At 46.7% G+C, this 20,262-nt stretch overlaps 1 protein-coding gene across 33 annotated transcripts in view; it reads right to left on the minus strand.

The window, feature by feature from the left end:
- Positions 1 to 20,262, minus strand: part of SETX (senataxin) — a 77,317-nt gene that overhangs the window by 7,938 nt on the left and 49,117 nt on the right. For 12 of the 33 annotated variants that reach the window (XM_021070661.2, XM_013987048.3, XM_021070654.2 and 9 more), the window contains 10 exons: positions 15,937 to 16,038; positions 15,474 to 15,589; positions 14,367 to 14,438; positions 12,134 to 12,283; positions 11,273 to 11,380; positions 7,633 to 7,820; positions 6,469 to 6,561; positions 4,658 to 4,822; positions 1,202 to 1,300; positions 566 to 653 (listed from right to left, as the gene is read on the minus strand). In XM_021070661.2, coding sequence (XP_020926320.2) covers positions 566 to 653; positions 1,202 to 1,300; positions 4,658 to 4,822; positions 6,469 to 6,561; positions 7,633 to 7,820; positions 11,273 to 11,380; positions 12,134 to 12,283; positions 14,367 to 14,438; positions 15,474 to 15,589; positions 15,937 to 16,038 — 1,181 coding nt within the window. Of the gene's footprint in view, positions 1 to 565; positions 654 to 1,201; positions 1,301 to 4,657; positions 4,823 to 6,468; positions 6,562 to 7,632; positions 7,821 to 11,272; positions 11,381 to 12,088; positions 12,284 to 14,366; positions 14,439 to 15,473; positions 15,590 to 15,936; positions 16,039 to 20,262 lie in introns of all 33 variants that reach the window. The other 21 variants (XR_014829816.1, XR_014829812.1, XM_085000018.1 and 18 more) reach the window with 6 other exon arrangements.

Raw genomic sequence — 20,262 nt, forward strand, 5'->3', positions numbered from 1 at the left:
ATACACGCCCTATCCAGCCGGGACGCTCTAGACAGCATTTAAGCTCTAGGGCTGGTCTCCCACGGATGGGACCCCTTTGGAGGAGCACCTGTGCCGATGGAGGGGCTCTGACACCCCGAACCCTCGGGGGACACAGCAAGCTCTACCGCCCCAAGTGCAGGACGGAAACGCAGGTCCAAGCTCACTCCCGCACAGCCCACCTCTCTGCCAGTCAGCTGGGCCAACAGCCACACTGACTGAGGGCTGACTACGTGCTCACCCGTCTTCTAGCACGTCGTGTGTCTGCACTCACGGCTTAACCAGGCTATGATGCAGACACAATTTTTCTTAAAGGTCATCCTGAGAGCACGCTGGATACGGGGGGCTTTGGGCTAAGAAAGGGCACAGACAGGAAAGCTCCCAGGAAGGAGCTGCTGGAGGACACACCTGTCGGGGGAAGAGGCTCTTAGGGTCTGTAACCTCGAAATCACTGTCATTTTGATGAAAAAGAAAAACAAAGCCTCAATGCAACATCAGGAAGGACGGGCCAACTTGGGCGTCCTCCAGTCCTCTAGGCCGTACTTACCCTCAGGGTCCTCAAATGTCCGAGGATGAAGAGGCTGTACTTGGCTCGTGTGATGGTGACATTCAATCTCTGCAAACTTGCCAGAAACCTAAGCAGTAGGAAAAAAAGAAAGTGACTTCCTTCTACAGAGTGACTTGGCCTGCCACGGAGGCGAGACCCAGGCAGAGTTTCAGGCGGCTTCTCTCGGGCTTTCTGCTTTGGGGGCACAGCGCTGTCATGCACCTCCCAGCACAGGGTGCCCGGCACACAGGCAACGCCCATGACGACGAGGAAACAAGCTGCCCAGCGCTTTCCATCCGAGAGATGCGTCTGTCCACTTCCTATTTTGACTTGGATGTGATATTGAACATTTTAGCATTATGACTTTTAAGCCTTAAAAAAAAAATCCCCCTAATCTGACAGTAGGTCAGTGACGACACAGAGCATGGAGAGGAAGATGCCTCTGCAAAATATCCTGGATTTAGTCATCTCTTCCCTCTCATCAAGGGAAAAAACAGATTCGCACTGGGACCTGGATACTAAGAGCAGCAGACCTGAGAGCGGACCAACCTCACAACCTGACAGCACTCTCTAACAGTGATGAAAACCGGATGTAACTCTAGGTTATACACACACAAAAATCAGTAAGACAGTTACCCGATGGAGCCTTGTGAGGTCTTTGCTCTCACACATGTAACAATAACACAATCCTTCTGACGACCCTGGAATCCATCCACGGTGTCTACTTCTGCCGGCCTATTTACAAAAGAGAAACATGTTCACTGGCAAAAGAAAATAATTAAATACATATATTTACACAGTAGTCATTTTAGAAACTTTTAAAAACTTAAACTAATTCACATACCATAAAAGTCACCATTTACAGAACACCCTCGGTGGCTCTCGACACAGTCCCTCTGTTGTGCAGCCATCACCGCTAATTCCTGCACACGCCCACCACCCAGTCTCGTCCCCCCTCCCCGGGCCCTGGCAACCGCTCATCTGCTGTCTGTCTCTATGGGTTTTTCTATACTGGAACTTTGGTATAAATGGGATCATCAAACATGGCACCTTCTGTGTTGGGCTTCTGTCACTTAGCAAATGCTTTCAAGGTTCATCCGTGTCACAGCAATGTGACAGCCCTCATTCCTGCTACGGCTATTGGATTCCTTCTGTGACTGACTCTGGGGTTGTACAGACACACAGTTTACCCACGCACAACGGTGGACGTTTGGGTTCAAGTCTCAGACGACCGGGAAGGATGCTGCTGTGAGCACTGAGGTCCCGGCTCTCGTGTGGCCACCCTCTCCTTTCTTTCAGGCACACATCAAGCACTGAAGAGCTGGGTCGGGTGGTCCTTCCATGTCTAACCCTAGGAGGAACTGCCCAGCTGGTCTCTACAGTGTGTTAGCATCTCACAGTCTCGCCAGCAACGTCTAAGTGCTCCAGTCTTTCCACCGCCTCGTCATTGCCTGTTCTTTTTTTTATAATAGCCATCTTGGTGGGTGTGAAATGGTATCTCACTGTGATTTTCGACTTGCGTTTCCCTAATGAGCAATGATGTGGAACATCTTTTCGCATGCCTGTTGGCTTTTTGTCTTTGTTTGAGAAATGCTATTCATATCCTCTGTCCATTTTAAAAATTAGATTCCCTTTTTATTACTGAGTTGAATGAGTTCTCTATATATTCTGGATGCAACTCCTATGTAATTTTCAAGTACTTCCTCCCATTCTACGGGCTGTCTTTTCACTCTCAATAGTGTCCTTTGACACACACACACACTTTTTAGGAGGCCAATTCATTTCTCCTCTGGTTACTTGTGCTTGAGTTATCATATCTAAGAATCTGATGCCTAGTCTGAGGTCATAAAGATTTACTCTTGTTTCCCTGTAAGTTTTATAACTGTGTCCCTTAGGTTTACAAGGCTCTAATTCATGTTGAATGAATTGTTGTATACAGTGTGAGGTGAGGATCAAAATTCATTCTTTTGCATGTGGATCTCCAGTTGTTCCGGCATCATTTACTGAAAAGACTAATCTTTCCCCCCGAATGGTCTTGGCACCCTTGCTGAAAATCAAGAGGCCGCGTATGTATGGCTTTTTTCTGGAAGCTCACTCAGTTCTATTGGTCTACCGATCTATCTTATGACAATACTAACCAGTTTTGTAGGACACCTTGAACAAGGCAGGTACGAACCCTCCAACATTGTCCTCTGTCAAGCTATTTAGGGTCTCGCGCCTGCATGTGAACTTTAGAATGAGCTTGTCCATTCTTGTAAAAAGGCAGTTGGAATTCTGATAGAGGTAACACTCAGTAGATCAATTTGGGGAGACAGCACCCTCTCAATGTTAAGCCTTCCAATCCATGAACATGGACCTTTTTTTTGCTTTTTAGGGCCGCATATGGAGGTTCCCAGGCTAGGGGTCCAATCAGAGCTGTAGCTGCCGGCCGACACCACAGCCACAGCCACAGCCAATGAGAGATCCGAGCTGTGTCTGCGACCTACACCGCAGCTCATGGCAACGGCAACGCCAGATCCTTAACCCACTGAGCGAGGCCAGGGATTGAACCCACGTCCTCATGGATGCTAGTCAGATTCATTTTCACTGAGCCATGACAGGAACTCCGGGACTGTTTTTTTTACTTGGGAGTTCTTCAGCTTCTTTCAACAATGTTTTGCACTCAGTGTACAAGCTTATGCTTCTTTGGTTATACTCATTCCTAAGAATTTCGTTATGCTATTGTAAATAGAATTTGTAAAGACTTCCTTTTCAGATTTCTCATAGCTAGTGTATAGAATTACAACTTATTTTTGGATACTGATCTCATATCCTACAATTCGGCTGAACTTGTTGACGCGAATTTGCGGGGGATTCTATGTAAGTTCACGCCCTTTGTGAAGAAGACAGATTTACTTCTTTTCTAATATGGACGCCTTTTGTTTACTTTTCTTGCTCAACTGCTCCGCCGAGAACCTCTCACTCGATTCTGCACAGCAGGCACTCTTCCTGAACCTGGGGAAAGTCCTCGATCTTACCGTCGAGTATGATGTTTTAACTACTGGGTTTTCATAGACACCTCTGATGAGGCTAAGTTCCTTTCTATTCCTAGCTTGTTGAGTATTCTCATCATGAAAGGCTGCTGCATTCAGGCAAATGCCTTTTCCACATTTATTCAGAGGATCATGTGAGGTTCCCCTTTACTCTGTTAATGTAACAGGCTGAACCAGCCCTGCATTCCTAAGTCCCACTTGACCATGGTGTATAAGCCTTCTCATATGCTGCTGAGTTCAGCTGCCAGAACTTTGTTGAGAAGTTTTACATTCATATGCATAAGGGATATTGGCCTGCAGTTTTCTGATGATGTTTCCGAGGTTTGGTACCAGGGTCATACTGGGCCCCATAACATGAGTGAGAAAGTCTCCTTCTATTTTTCGGAAGCGTTTGAGAAGGACTGGTGCTAATTCTTAGTTTAATGTTTGACGGAATTCAACAGGGAAGCCCGGTCCTGGCTTTTTCTCTGTTGGAAAGTGACTACTAACTCCATCTCTTTATATTTTATAGGTCTATTCAAATTTTCTTTCTTTTTTTTTTTTTTCCCCCTAGAGTCAATTTTGGTAGTTTGTGTGTTTCTAAGTGAAGAAACTTTTGAGTTAATGGATTTTCAAGATTTAATTTTACTACTGAGGTATAAAGGAGACAAAAACATCTTTACCCTATACGTGAAGGCACTAAAAGGGTTACGTAATTTATTCTAAGTGAAAATGCGACTACGCGAGTCTCAGCAGAATTAGAATTCAGATCAACAAGTCATGCGACTAAAGGGAAAGGCCTGAAGAGTTTCTCGGTTAACTCCATCGTCAAGTACAACGGTGATGACATTCCGACTGGACTGGCAGGAGGTACTCCGTCCACAGGGCTGCAAGTGTAACCTCATTCCCTTCCCAGCACAGGGCCACGGACGCCAGCGTCCCAGTCGCCTCCTTCTAAACTACCCTGGTCTAAGACCACTCCCCAGGGCCAAGTTTCCTTGTCTTCTGTCCTTCTAGCCCCCTTCTTCTTTTTAATTCAACAGAAAAACTGGAAATATCTGTAAAAATATAGATGCCTCACCCTTTTCTATCAAACTCTTTGTCCAAATCCTTCTGAATCAGCGTCTTCTGAGCCTTGTAATGGGTTATTATGCCAATGTTTCGGAAAGTAACATCCCTCCTTTTGTCTTTAATAAGTTTAATTATTTCCATTACCAGTTTTATTTCTTGCACATTTACATATGAGCTAAATAAGATGGAAAAAAAAATACAACACATCAAAACTAAGAGCAATCCAATTGCTAACTTAAATTCCACTTTGTTTTCCATTACAGTAAAGAGTAAATAGGTAGGTTTCATCTTTATTCAGTCAGCAGTGATTCAAAGAGGCTGTTATAATGACCTAATATTGTACATCTGAATAAATACGAGGATAACGCTCCAGTGAAGCACGAAGTCGTATGAGAGAAAAGAGGCTGGTGTTCAATGAGGATGAGACACGAATTTCGTCATGTGTTAAAACAGGGACAGCCACAGAAAGAACCAAAGTACGTATAATAGGAAGATCTGACTAATAAATAGCTAACACCAAGGATGCGCCATCCTTCAAGCCCTGAGAAGAGCTGACCTGCCTCCCTTCCCTCCCCTCCACCGGCCACGCAGTGCGCGCACCACCTGACTGAGAGGACGGCATCCATCCGCACGGGCTAAGCGAGACACAGCCCCCGGGAGGAACCGCGTGGGGCCCCAGAGCAGGCTCACGGGCTCCCCGTCCTTGCTGGCCTCGCCCTGCACTCCTGACTCATCTCCCACCTGCACGCGTCCCCTCGCTATCGCACCAAAGGCCCCACGCACAGTGGGAGCCGCCCTGCACTTGCACCTTGACTCCTGAGACCACCTCATCTGTCTTATCGCCTTAAAGCCTTAAATGCTCCCGGTCCTAATTCCAGGACTTACTGTAGAGACAACCCAGTTACCTGACTCTCTCTTTCATACCTGAGCTCTCAATTCTCTTGGGTCACCCCTCAGGGCAACATCCCGCCGGGGACCACCCAACCCCATAATACCTATGGGCTGAACTCTCAATCCCCTGCTCCGTCTTGACGGACCCCGGAACAGCCCCCCACCCCCCGCAGCCCGCTTCTCTGTGTCTCTAACGTCTTCTCGGAGTGTCCCCTGCTTCCACCTGTTCACTCATACCTGCTTCTCACCGAGGACACCACCTGCTCTGACGCCCTCTCCCGAAACGGAAGTGGAACTTCTACTGCTTTACGACTCATGACACAGAGGTGGCACTTAGGTCTGTGCTAAGGAACGCAGCCTCTGCACTACTTCTCCCTGCCCCTCCCTCACAAGGGGCCCGGCTCCCCTGCCGCTTCCTAGTTAGGAACCACTGCTCCTTTCTGCTGCCGTCCAGGCCACCCGAATCACAGTCCGACATGCTTAGAGACCGTCCACCTCCTGCCTCGGACCTTCGTTCAACGGCATCTACACTCCTCCTCCACGGTCCCAACCCAACTGGCATCATCACTCACCACGGCGAAGGCCCTCTCGGGCCACAAGAGCCTTGTGCTAGGGCCATGGCTGTTTCACTCACAGCCGAGATCTGGGACAGCTCAGACCGCACGGACTCACGTGCTGACCGCATGCCAGGGAACGTGGTCCCCAGTATACAGCGAAGGACGATGAGAAGGACACACGAATACAGAGATAGGAGGATTTGTGACTAAAGAAGATGAAGCCGGCGACCCAGCGAAAAGGAAATGAGGGTGCTTGGCACCGGGCGGGGAGGTGGGCACGGAAGACATTCTGAACTGACACGGGAACAAGAGCAGAGTGAGCATTCTAGGTCCGTCAGCGGAGGGCGGAGGGCGCAGGGAAAGGAGGACATACTCGTTATCCCGTCGTTCGGAGCCGTCCCCGACGTCAAACACGAGGTAGGGCTGAAACGGCCAGTCTGACGAACAGCGGCTGGCCTCCGTCAAGCTACAACAAAGCAGTCACCATTCAGAGCACACGTCACGAGAAAAGAAAAACTTCAGTTACTAGGGCCACCTCTTCTGAGTGGGAGAGAGAGCCCGGGAAAGGAAAGGGGTAAGAAGGACCTTCTTCTTAAATGAAGTTTAAATAGTATGTTTTAGTGAAAGGCAGAAAATGAATTTTCTGTTCTAGTGCTAAGGAGAATGAGCCATGTGATTAAAATAGAACAATGAGGGGAGTTCCCGTCGTGCCTCAGTGGTTAACAAACCCGACTAGGAACCATGAGGTTGCGGGTTTGATCCCTGGCCTCACTCAGTGGGTTAAGGATCCGGCGTTGCCGTGAGCTGGGGTGTAGGTCGCAGACACGGCTCAGATCCAGCATGGCTGTGGCTGTGGCTCTGGCAGAGGCTGGCAGCTACAGCTCCGATTCGATCCCTAGCCTGGGAACCTCCATATGTTGGGGGTGCGGCCCTAAATAAACAAATATACAGATACATAGCAATTATGATTGGAAAGTTATCCATAAGAGAGTTAAGGAAAAAAAGCAGGCCACAGAATGCTATGCATGGTGTGATTTTTCTCCCTTAAAAATAGGAAAAAAGGACGTACATACAGTACAAGGATGAGACGCAGATACACGAAAACATCCCCAGTTAGTTCCCTGGTGGTCTCATGGCTAGGACTTAGGACTTACAAAATGTCATCAGTGATTACTTCTGGGCAGTATAAATACGGGTTGGGTGTCTGCCCTTCTTTTCTATCTGCATTTGCTGCAATCAATACGACTTTTATAATTAAAATTACTAAATGTTCATGTTTGCTAATAACAAGACCTTAAAAAAAGCACAGTAAAAGAGCTATTCTTGGAGTTTACGAGTGGCACAGCCGGTTAAAGATCCAGCGCTGTCACTGCAGTGGGCAGGGTTGCTGCTGTGACGCAGCTTTGACACCTGGCCCGGGAACATCTACATGCCACAGTCAAGGCCAAAAAAAAAAAAAAAAAAAAATCTCTCCTTCCTAAGCAGCTAAATCTACAAATAAAATAAGCTAACCTGCAATGAGCTGAGCTGAACGTACCTGTTTGTTTTCAGGTTTCTGTTATAGATGTAGTTAGAAGGGAAGAGACAGATGTCGGGATGCATCCTGTACTGAACGGTGAGCTGGAGAATAGGCAGTCGCCCGATCACGTTGTGCTCCACGTTCTCCTCCAGCAGTTTGTAGAAACGGGCCATCATCGACTGGTCATAGCCGTAGTCCTGGGCCTTCTGGAAGGGAGAAATGGAGCAGTAATCTCCAGAATTCACTTGTACCTTCCCCACAAGTATAAAAGCTGCTGAGCGCTAAGGTGTGCATGGCAAATGTGCACCTAATCTGCTCAACAACCACAGACTCAGAGAAAGCAGATGCTCCTGACGGCAGCCCTTAGCTTGACTACAAAGGTCGAAGTGTTTTCCCTTTATTTAGAAGACCCACACCCTGCTTCTAAAGCCATGTGACCTTGTGGATGACCACAACTGCAGCTACTGTGCCGCTAACAGAGGTTACTCGAAAGAACCAATGACAAAAGCAGCGAAACACTGTAACAGATTTTAACACGGACTTCTGGGGCACGCTCCCCCAATGGGAAACAACGCCAACGTTTTAAATCTCCAATTCAGGGTACTGAGACGGTGAAGGGGAACCCAATCCAGTCTCCAGAACCTACGCTCCGAGTGGAGGGGAGACAAGCAGCTGACCAAGTTGGTTTCATACATCCAGTAAGGGTTACTAGTGCAATCTGAAACAGAGGGACCTAACTGACAAACCGGGAAAACTGTCTTAATATGATCTTGGTTGTGCCTGCATCATATCGAGATTCAAAAATATTACACTCGAGTGGGGAGGGATGGGGTTGGGGTTTGGGACGGAAATGTTCCAAAACTAGGTTGTGATGACGATGGTGTACGACCATACATTTAATAAAATTCACCGAATTAAAAAAAAGGACTATACCTCAGAATAACCTAGAAGCAAAAATGTGCTCTGGAAAACCCACTAAGACGATGGGATCTTCATGAGTAATGTTGAAGACGTGAGCAGTGGAGATGGGTATGCAGAGTTTTAACAAACCTGTTTCACAAGCTATCAGAGTGGGAAAAAAGAGACTACCTCTCATTTATAATATTTATATATGTGATTATTTACACATGTGACTGTAAAAAGGTCTGTGTAACTAAAAAGAATAAATGTTATTAGTAGACATTTGGCCATGTCATCTAGACCCCTTAAAGTTTATCTGTTCCAGTCATCTAAAACCTCCTCGTTTTCTTCTTCACTCTGGGAAAAAAGAAAAGGTAACACACATTGATTTCCAAAAAAAAAAAAAAGACCTGAATCCGTCCTACAAAATGATGACAAGGCCTATGTTCTGACATGGAAACATGTTCCTGAGCTACTTACTGATGCGAAAAAAAGGCAACATGGCACAGACGGACCCTGCTCCCTTTAGACAAGGTCAGACGCCACCTACACACACACCGTTTGTATTTTACACTTTAGCAATTTATTTACTGTTTGTTACCCACTTGAATGTCAGCTTCATGAAGGCAGGGATTTTTGTCTGATTTCACCACTGCATTAACCCCAGAATCTAAGACAGTGCTTGAACTAGGCTGGCGTTCGATAAACACACACTGGAGCAAAGGGAGCACACAAATGCACACAAACTGTTCCAACACCCACTGAACTGCTCACAGTAATCACCCTAGAAATAGGTGGTTAGGAAAGAATGTTGAGAAAATTAACCTTCACTGTTTTCTAGAATTCCCTCAATAAGCCTGTACTATTTTTGTAATAATAAAGACAGCCCAAATAGATTTTTCCCATTTAATTAATCACCAAGGTAGGCACTGAAGTTAAGGCCCACTGAAATCCCTTTTTCACTACATGCTGAGGCCCTTCAAGAAGTTAAATTAGTATTTTTTTTGGGGGGGGGGTATCTTTTTAGGGCTGCACCCATGGCAGGATCTGAGCCACATATGCGACCTACACCACAGCTCACGGCAATGCCCAACCCTTAACCCATGGAGCAAGGCCAGGGACTGAACCCATGATCTCATGGATCCTAGTCGGGTTCGTTCCAGCTGCGCCACGATGGGAACCCCAGGACGTTTCTGAGGGCAGGGCAGAGGTGGCTGCTCCTAACTCTCCACCAGCAGAGTCACCGGCAGCAGCTCTTCTCTGGGGACGAGGTTTTCCCTCAGGGCGAGGTGCTCCTCAGCCACCCCCTCGCATGGCCATGTGTCCGTGCTCGGGCATCAGAACTGCACCACCACGTGGACGATGCCAAAGTAAAAAACAGTCCTAATAAACCCACATGCCTGCGTCCCCTAACTGTACAGAAACGCTCCGAAAATGATCTGTTCTCTGCGATTGTCTGTGCAGCCACTACTCTTGATTTGTACAAATAATCTATGTACTACTGAAATGCTCAAATTTTATTACATTTCAAAGTCATGGTCTAGACCTATTCAGATTACCCAAAACATCTGAATTCTGATTCTGCTGTGCATTTACTTCTAGGAGTTATCTTTAGTGACCTTAAGAAAACAAGGAGTTCTTGCTATGGCACAGTGGGTGAATGAGCCAGCGGTTGCCTCTGTGGCACCTCGGGTTGCTGCTACGGTGGGGGTATGATGAGGCTCCAGCGTTGGCACAGCTGTGGCATTCGATCCCTGGCCTAGGAACTTCCATATGCCATGAGGATGGAAACCCAAAAAAGTGACAGGGGCCACAATTTAGGTGCTCGTTTTCCCACGAGCGGAGTTCATGCTCTCTCCTTTCACCTTCCTTTCAGAGGATGTGAGGGACACAGGCATTTTCTTGCACTAGAGGAGACAGAATCCTAAAATTGAAATGTTACTCCAAAAATAAATTCTCTTTATAATGTTCTCCTCAAATTTGCACACATTTAAATATAAATCAGGAGGCTGGGACTCTTGCTTTTTTTTCTTCTTTTTAGGGCTGCACCTGTGGCATCTAGAAGGTTGCTGGGCTAGGGGTCAAATCGGAGCTGCAGCTGCTGGCCTATAGCACAGCCACAGCAGAGCCGACCCGAGCTGCATGTATGACCTGTGCCGTAGCTTTCAGCAATGCCAGATCCTTAACCCACCGAGTGAGGCCAGGGATGGAACCTGCATCCCCACAGACACTGTGACCTGCTGAGCCACAACAGGAACTCCCAGGACTCTTGCTTCTCAAGTTTTTCTTTAAGGAATGCTCCTTATGGCGCAGTGGGTTAAGGATCCCGTTCGATCCTTGGCCTGCTGCAGCAGGTTAAGGATCCATCGTTGTGAAGCTGTGGTGTAGGTCTCAGCTACGGCCTGGATTCAACCCATGAGCCTCAGGTGCAGCCAAAAAAAAAAAAGTTTTTCTTTTATTACTGTTTCCATGTTTATATTATTAAGATACATCAGACACAACCCTTCGGAACAGCTGCGCACTGCCTGTCCCAAAGGAGCAGCCCAGTGCACAGGGAATGCCATCCTCCCAGATGTGTCTCCGACACGTCACTGCTCCACTTGTGAGCAAAGGAACATTCCCAGAGACTCGAACTATTAAGGTCCAAACACTGGTTCTCTTTTCTTGGCCTTTCCCTATTTTTCTTTGCAAATAAGAGGTGATGATCCGAGAAAGCCCCCACCTCCCCAAAGCCAAAAAGCCCCTTCCAAAGCCTTACCATAGAAATGACCGTGGGAGGGAGCTGCTTAGGATCCCCTACGAGGACAAGCTTGTTGCAACGATGGATGAGTGGAGTCAGAGTTTCCACTTCGCAAGACTGCCCGGCCTTGGTAAGAAAGTACAGAAGGGACACTTGCTCTTAATTATCTGTCCTTTATTCACCCATATACAGTCTGTCTAACTCATAAAAGTTCTAACCACTCAGAAAAGTATCACACTTTCTCTTTCTGCACCAACATCAAAAGTAAGTATATTCTGAGTTCCTGCCGTGGCTCAGCAGGTTAAGAACCTGACATCGTGTCCGTGAGGATCCAGGTTCGATCCCTGGCCTTGCTCAGTGGGTTAAGGAGCTGGCGTAGCCATGGCTGCAGTGTAGGTCACAGATGTGGCTGGGATCTGGTGTTGCTGTGGCTGTGGCAGAGGCCTCAGCTGCAGCTCTGATTCAGTTCCTGCTCTGGGAACTTCCATGGGCTGCAGGTGCAGCTGTAAAAAGTGTACACGCATGCACGTGCGCGTACACACACACACACACACACACAAACTTTAGGAGTTCTCTTGTTGTGTAGTGGGTTAAAGATCAGGCACTGTCATTGCAGCGGCCTGGGCCTCTGCTATGGTGCAGGTTTGATCCCTCACCCAGGAACAGCCGAAAAAAAAAAAGCTTCCAAAGGTAACCACAGGTATTCCCCGCAGGAGCGGGATAACCAGCAACATGTTTGAACACAAGAGGATACGGTGTAAAGGCAGGTAGAAGTCAGATGCAAAAAGACCACTTTGCCAACACCTCAACAGCCCCTCTCCACCTAAGACTTACTCCTTATCGCACTAGGCAGAGCTGTACGGCCGACGGCTCACTGACCTCATCGACAATGACACAACTGAAGGGGACACCCCCCTGCCCGCGAAAAGCGGACTCCAGCAGCAAACCACCGCTCGTGCTCAGCGTGCAGCAGATGATGTGCGACTCTAGGATGATGGTATTCTGGGTTTTCTGTGGGCGTCCTTGAACCTAGGAGAATAAAAGTCCATCAGTACTCAGCTGCACCTAAGTTCCTGACGGCGACAGGCCTATTCTGACTTTAACACGCCCACCGTTTATCATGCGGCAGAATAACGTTTAGGAAATGTTGGGGGGGCCGCAAATATAAAAAACAGCAGAAACATTCAAGATAATCAGAAGCCACCAGGAAGAACACTGTGTTTTGCAGTGGAGTCTAATCTTAGAACATGACTTAAGCACATTAAACACAATTTACTCAGGGTTTAATTTGGCCAAAGTAGATTACAATTCTTATAGCCTGATGGATGTGGGAAGGTATCAGAATAAGCAGAGACTGAATAACGCTACTGAGTTGTGAGCAACTCTCTGAGGGAAACCAGGACCAGAACTAAGCTGGAACATACTTTTCCTGTTAATTCTAAGTATGCAACACTGCTCTTTCTTTTACAAGGCTAGCTAGCACCAACAAAAACACCTCAGGGACCGATCAGCATCCTACTTCCACCTCGGAGCAACCCTGGTCCACACCTACGGGGAATCAACACACCGTAAAGGAGGCGGACAGGATGACTGAGGTCGGCCTCACAACGTCCACTGCGTACTTTCAAATTCACAAACCAGCCCTCTCCTTGGAGACGTGGCCAGCCTACTTCGGATCCTGAAAAGCAGCAGGCAACCATCCCTGAGCACGTGACCTGTTCCAGCGTGGACTCCAAGGCAAGTAGGGGAGCTTTGGGAAATGGGTAGCCACTGCGGCCTTCCCACGCTCACATGTCAAAGTACTGCCACACGCCTCTGCGCTCACCCACCGAATGAGTACAACTGCCACATGTGGTTCATTTAACAGCCCACAGAACGATGTGAACAGTGGCAAAACCCACAATACCCGTAAATATGGACTTTATCCTTAAATTTGGGAAGATTGATTTTGGGCTCAATTGAAAATTTTAATAACAAAAGCTTGCTTTCTTTTTTTTTCTTTTTCTTTTTTTTTTGTCTTTTGTCTTTTTAGGGCTACACCCGAGGCATATGGAGGTTCCCAGGCTGGGGGTTAAAGCGGAGCTGTAGCTGCCGGCCTACGCCAGAGCCACAGCAACACAGGATCCGAGCCACATCTGCAACCTACATCACAGCTCACGGCAACGCCATATCCTTACTCCACTGAGCGCGGCCAGATTTGTTTTCCGCTGAGCCACAACGGGAACTCCTCCACTCAATTTTTAATTTACATAAACTTCTAATGGAAATATGCATTAAATTCAACTGTATTTATTTAGCCACATAGAGAAGGTCAATAAAACATTTAAAAAAAAAATCTCAGCTCAAAAATACAAATACCATTAGCAGCTGATATCACCCTCTCTCCCTGACTTTATTAGGGCTGCATTCTGGTGATGAGGATATGAACCTGGCTCGCCCCAGCTTTGACCAATCTAGATCTTAGTTGATATTTTTATATCCAAAGAATACTGGAGGAAAAGTTATACATTTATAGAAAAATTCTTGTGATCAAAAACAAGTAAGAAAAGTTTATGCTTTCAGCCAAAAACTGATAAAGATCCCTGCATTTTCTTGCGCCACACCCAGCCACTGGCACTGCACCTGAAACCAGACATGTGACTTTCTTTTCTTCTTTATTTGTAATACAGAAAAGCCCCAGGAACCAAGTCTTATCATTCATCTGCTAATTACCGTAACCGATTTTGCAGTGGGGGTGGCTGGAGAAGTAGAACACTTAACTAGTGAGCGCCTTAAAATATTTACCCAGACCTAGACAAGGAAAACAGTATTTTATAATCACCTCTGAGAAACCTCAGGTGGTAGTAAGCATTCATGGCTAGGCTCAAGAAAAACCACAGGGAGGGAGTGGGATGATGGGGAGTTTGGGGTTGGCAGATACAAACTACGACCCTGAGAGCGGAGAAGCAATGAGGTCCTGCGGAACAGCACAGGGAACTCTCTCCAATCTCTTGGGATAGAACATGTTGGAAAAGAGCATGAGAAAAATAAAGAGTGTGTAGATATGCATAACTAGGGCACTGTGCTGTACAGCAGAAATTGGCACAGAATTGTAAATCAACTCTACACTTACCTCTTTAATTTTAGAAGCAAGTTCTTGCCTTTCTTTTGAAACTTCGGCGATTTTTCCATCTAATTCTCGCCTCTGGAAAAGATTAGAATACCATCATTAAAATTACACTAAGCATTTTAAAATGCTTTCCAATGGACTGCCTCAGATTTCCAAAGGGTGAGCCTATAATTTACCAATGAAAAACTGCCTCATCCAGTGTTTTCTCTCTACCAGCCTTTCTGTGTTGCTGTGTATCAGAGTTTGGCTCAGGCCCTCCACGGCCCTGCTGCCTGGCACCCATTTAATTTGGCCGAGCAGCCTGCAGAGACCTGACACTGACACTAGCCCCGTCACACACGCGCAGGCCCTAGAGAGCAGCCTGCGAGTCACAAGCCAACGTCCACCCTGGTGGTCAACGCTCTCCTGCCATCCACGCCTTCCCCTCACACGTCCCTTAGATAGAGACCCTCCAAGCTGCTCCCCAAACCCTGCTCGCTCCTTTGGTTCAAACTGACCAACACAGCCTTAGGCCAAGAACCCCAAAGCACTCCACCCGTGACCCTGATAAAGGCGTGTGCCCCGGAGCCTGCCTCTGTGTCCCCACTCTGCCTCCACCTCCCTGCCACGCCCCTCCAGCCACGCCTTAGCCTTCCTTCAAGACCTGTGAAGAGTAACTTCTCTATTGATTTCTTGTGGTCTGTTTTTAAACCTCAGTTCTTCAGCAACCCAACAACCAGCACCCCATGCTAGGCTTAGCAGGTGTTAATTTGATAAATTCTTAATATTGTGTCAGACTCAATTCTATCCAGTGTATTGCAGGTATGCTCTTTCTGCCTGCTTAGGCATACCAACCCGTGGGATATCATTTATGTGTTAGCAATTGCTGCTTTCATGCTATACAGCAGAGCTGAGTGGTTGAAACAGACACCGCATGGCCTGCAAAGTCTAAAGTATTGATTACCTTGTGTCTTTTAAAAAAAAGTTTACCCCTGATGTAAGGCATACCATTTTCATACACACTTTTCCACACAAATTCTGCTATTCCACGATGAAAGAATGACATCAAATCCTCATCACTAGCTTATCCATGAGTTGTTAACAAACACTGATCGAGAAATGTTTAGATACCTGCATTTCCCTTCCCCCTCGGCATAAAGCACGCTGGCGGGAAAGTTCATCTAGCTGATGATCTAGAAATTCCTTTCTTCTATGCATCTCTTGAACATAGGAAGGTAAGTCTTTTTCTTAAAAAAAAAAAAAAAAAAAAAGATAAAGAATGATATGCTAATTCTAACAAATACACATATATGCATACACAATGGGAAGAAAAACTAGTTTTCAAAACTAGACTCTTTTGGAGTTCCCTGGTAGCTTCTTGGGTTAGAAATCCAGTGGTGTCACTGCTGTGGCTCAGGTTCAACCCCCTGACACAGGAACTTCCGCATGCTGTGGGTGTGGCCACAACAAACAAACGAACAAACAAAAACTAGACTATTTCTAGGCTCTCCAAACTGCCTTTAACACCCAAGCCATTTTCTACCCTACAAAAGCAGCAGAAGGAAGTGAGCATTTACCTTGATTCAGTACTTACTCATTCTGTGGTTAACTTGGCTGTCCAAACTGAATCTTAGGACCTCGTTATTAATAGACTTTTCTGGACCTAGACGTACTAAATTTATATCTCCACAGTTTCCTGTTGATAAAAGTCACACTTAGAAATTAATAAGGACATTACCCGTCTCTGTACATAAGAACTGTTTCTAAGCAAACACGTCAACGACAGAGAAGAGAGCTAACATGACTATTAACCAACCAGATACCTGAAACTACACTAGGGGCTTCAGTCACATTATTAGAGATATTCTTCGTAACAACCCTGTAAGGCAAGGACTTGTTTCCACCTGATAAAAGCTAGTGAGGCTGCAGAGACAGCACTTTGCGGAGCTGAGCTTCTGCTACACTCATGTTTCTCAACCAGGTTCTATACAACACTTCACTGTTAAATACACTTGGCAAATGGTGAGTAAAAAGAAAACATTTCTTAAACACAGGATACTTCAAAGATGAAGACTTTCTTTTTTTCTCAGCTTTTTAGGGCCACACCCACAGCACACAGAGGTTCCCAGGCTAGGGGTCTAATCAGAGCTACAACTGCCAGCCTACACACCACAGCTCACAGCAACGCCAGATCTTTAACCCACTGAGCTAGGCCAGGGATCAAACTCGCAGCCTCGTGGTTCCTAGTCGGATTCGTTTCTGCTGCACCACAACGGGAACTCCTCAGAGATTAAGACTTTTATCTAGTAACACATGTTTGAATTCCCAAAATAGGACACCGACCATCAAATCTTTTTCTAAAGTATCCTCTGAACCACGTTTTTGAAACTCTGCTACACATCACAACACCACTCCAGGGATACAAGGGACACAAGATGCTGGAAATTCCAGAATATGGCTCATTTCAAAAACTGTCAACATTGTTTAACTGGTTTATTAACCACGTTTTAAAATTAGTTTAGCACATTTCAGATAATATTTAATCTAAAGGAGTTCCCGTCATAGCGCAGTGGTTAACGAATCCGACTAGGAACCATGAGGTTGTGGGTTCAATCCCCAGCCTTTCTCAGTGGGTTAAGGATCCGGCGTTGCTGTGAGCTGTGGTGTAGGTCGCAGACACGGCTCGGATCCCTCGCTGCTGTGGCTCTGGCGTAGGCGGGTGGCTATAGCTCTGATTAGACACCTAGTCTGGGAACCTCCATATGCCACAGGAGTGGCCCTAGAAAAGGCAAAAAGACAAAAAAAAATCTAAAAATCTCCCACTGCATCCCTGTACTAAACGATAGCAATCCTGCAGTTTATCAGCACTTATCCCAATCTGACACCCCCCACACCTGTCCACTGTCTTTCACTGAATCCAAGTCCCACAAGAACAGGGTTTGCTTTGGTTTTGGACACTGTCTAGAAGAGCAGCTGACATATAATAAGGATAATAAATATATATTTAATGAATAAATGAAAAACTTCTGATACAGGTGTCTGGACATATTTTTGTTCCTAGTTCAGCTCACTCTTCTAAATCTGAAGCCATCTTCCCTGGTCAATGTTCACTTGAAGATTTTGAAATTGCTATCTTGTGTTTATACCAGGAGGGCGGATGAGATTTACAACCACTATCAACACCTAAAAATGCTCCAGAAATTAAAACAGACATCCTTTAAATTTCAGGGTGAGGAGTTCCTGCTGTGGTGCAGCAGAAATGAACCCAACTAGTATCCATGAGGTTGCGGGTTCGATCCCTGGCCTTGCTCAGTGGGTTAAGGTTCTGGCATTACTGTGAGCTATGGTGTAGGTCGAAGACACGGCTCAGATTCCGGGTTGCTGTGGCTGTGGTGTAGGCTGGCAGCTGCAGCTCTGATTCGACCCCTAACCTGAGAAATTCCACATGCCACAGACAAGGCCCTAAGCAGCAAAAAATGTGCAGGGTGAGCTCATAAAAATGTAAGAGAAATTCCTAGGGGCCAAAACCAAGGAGAAAGCAGAAAACCAGCGCTGAAAGCCTGAACTGCGGAGGCCTCCTTTGAGGGAAGAGGCTAAGAGCTGGTCTGGTCTAGGTGCTTAGGTGTTGTTTCTAATTCATGTCTAAGAAAATGCAGAGATCTAAAATCCTTAGTGCTGGAGAGTTTGACAAATGCACACATTGGCAAAACTACCATTCCAATCAAGACAGAGAAATTTTATAATGAGGGGCTTGGATTTTAAAGCCCATTAGAAAAGCAAGAGGGCCTGGAAGAGGTACAGGGATGGAAGAAAAAAAAAAACACCCTTGAATCTGTCTTGGCGTGGGTGGGTTTAGCCGGGAAAAAAATAAGTTTTCTGGACTTCCCCACAGGTCCGTGCCACGCGTCGATTCATTAGCGACTCCAGAGAGCGACCAGGGTGATCCCACCAGCAGAGAGCGGAGACGGCGAGAGCAAGAACACAACGAACAACCTTTGCCAATGTATTTGGAAACCGAAGATGAAGTGGGCACTTTCCTTGAAAAGTACCAATTAGCAAAACTCATGCAACTCTACAAAACTTCAAGAGGCCAACAATAATTAAAAGACATTTAGCAGACAGAAATTTACCCATCTGTCAAAAAGCAGACCGAAGAAAACCCCTAGAAAAAAATCCCAACAAAACAGCACTAAAAACAATGTCACCTTCACAGAACAGACAATCTCTGTCTTATACAAAAATTCCAAATTGTCTGTATAACTTCATTTTCGAAGCCTGATTTAACCAAACAGATATGACAAAGAAAAATTACAAGCTGGTCTCATTTACCAATTCTTAAAATCCTAAATAAAACATGAACAATCCAGCAATGTGTTAAAAAATAACACACAACCAAGCTGACCTTATTCTAGGAATCAAAGATATTTTACCATTAGAAAAGCATTGTAATTTACCACATTAACAGATTAAAGAAGAAAAATTTCACTACCATCTCAATGGATGAAAAAAATACACATGCAGTCCAATTCAATACCCATACATAAAAAAAATTCTAATGAGAGTGGGACTTCTTGAACCCAATAAAGGGTATATATATCCCAAACCCCAGAAACAAACATCCTATTTAACGGTGAGACGGCCGAGGCATTTATTAAAGGACACCCAGGCCCACTGGAACTAGTGGGAAGGAAAGGAAATGCGAGTACTGAAGAAGAAGACAGAGGCTCTACTGACTGCGATCATTTTCTAACAAAAAGACGAGACCCGACCTAGACACCTCAGCTGCCCCCTCCGTGCCCCGGGCTCGGGCTTGCGTGCTGTTGACACACACCTGACAAGGGGCTCACCCCCGCCTCAGGGAAAGGGAAGCTGCACCGCTGCCCGCCGCGCCACCACCCGCTGCCCGGCAAGGGCCCCCCGACAGGACCACCTCGAGAAGACGGAGCGCTCCTCTGCAAGCTGGAGATACTTAAACGCCTCCACCCGACAGTCTCACTTCCAGGTACACACACGCGAGACCGGCCTTCATAAGCTCTCTGGACTCTGGTCTACTGGACGAAGTACACGTCACCCTGAAACTCAGCACTCGCTCGTACCTCACCGGTAAAGCAGGTTTCGCACAACAGTACCTCCCCACCACCCCGACTCCGAGCTCTTCTCTCCTCTCCGGGTCTCTTTCATCTCAAGAACGCTGGTTCTGGCCTCCCTGAGCTGACGTCACAATCCCCTCACTGGTCACAAGCCACAGTGGGAAAAGCACTGCCCTAGGAGGCTGCCTGAGTGCCCAGGAGACACAGAACTTCGGTGCGTCCCTCTGGCTGCTGTGCAACACAACACAACCCCGTTCTTCCCTGTAGTAGGGGTTTTCACACCTGCGCTGGAGAAATATGCACAAGTACAGGAAAGTCCACTGCAAAAATTAGAAGTAACAACAACAACAACAAAAAAATAAACGAAAATTTCCATCAATGGAAAATGAATAAACTGTGTCCTCCTACGGTGAAATACCCCGCAGCAGTTAATAAAGACGACACTTCCCAGCTTCTCCTGCAGCTGGGTGGGGCCGTGGGCCTAAGCAAAGGGGTTACTGGCAGTGTCCAGGAACTTTCCTTAAAGCATGGCTAGTGTGCCCCCTGTGCCCCTTCTTCTCTTCCTTACACATGCTGGATGTCACTGCTGGACCACAGTGGAGCGACAGAAACCCCTGGGTCTCGGAAGACGCTCAGCAGCAGAGTCATACACAAGACTGCCCAGCTCTGAGCCACTGTATGTGGAACCACTGTGAGCCCAGTCGAACCCTAACTCGTTCAAGTCACTGTCAGGCAACCTCAAGGAAACGAAACCTTGGCTCAGGAGGCAAGGCGGACGTGCTTGGAGAGCAGCCTCCCTCAGAGCCACGCCCACGCCGCTCGGCCTGGGT

The sequence above is a fragment of the Sus scrofa genome, chromosome 1, assembly GCF_054392235.1.
Source record: "Sus scrofa isolate SSC_HxYL_T2T_F1_AM1 chromosome 1, Sscrofa_HxYL_maternal_Yorkshire_Landrace_v2.0, whole genome shotgun sequence".
NCBI classification, from domain to species: Eukaryota; Metazoa; Chordata; class Mammalia; order Artiodactyla; family Suidae; genus Sus; species Sus scrofa.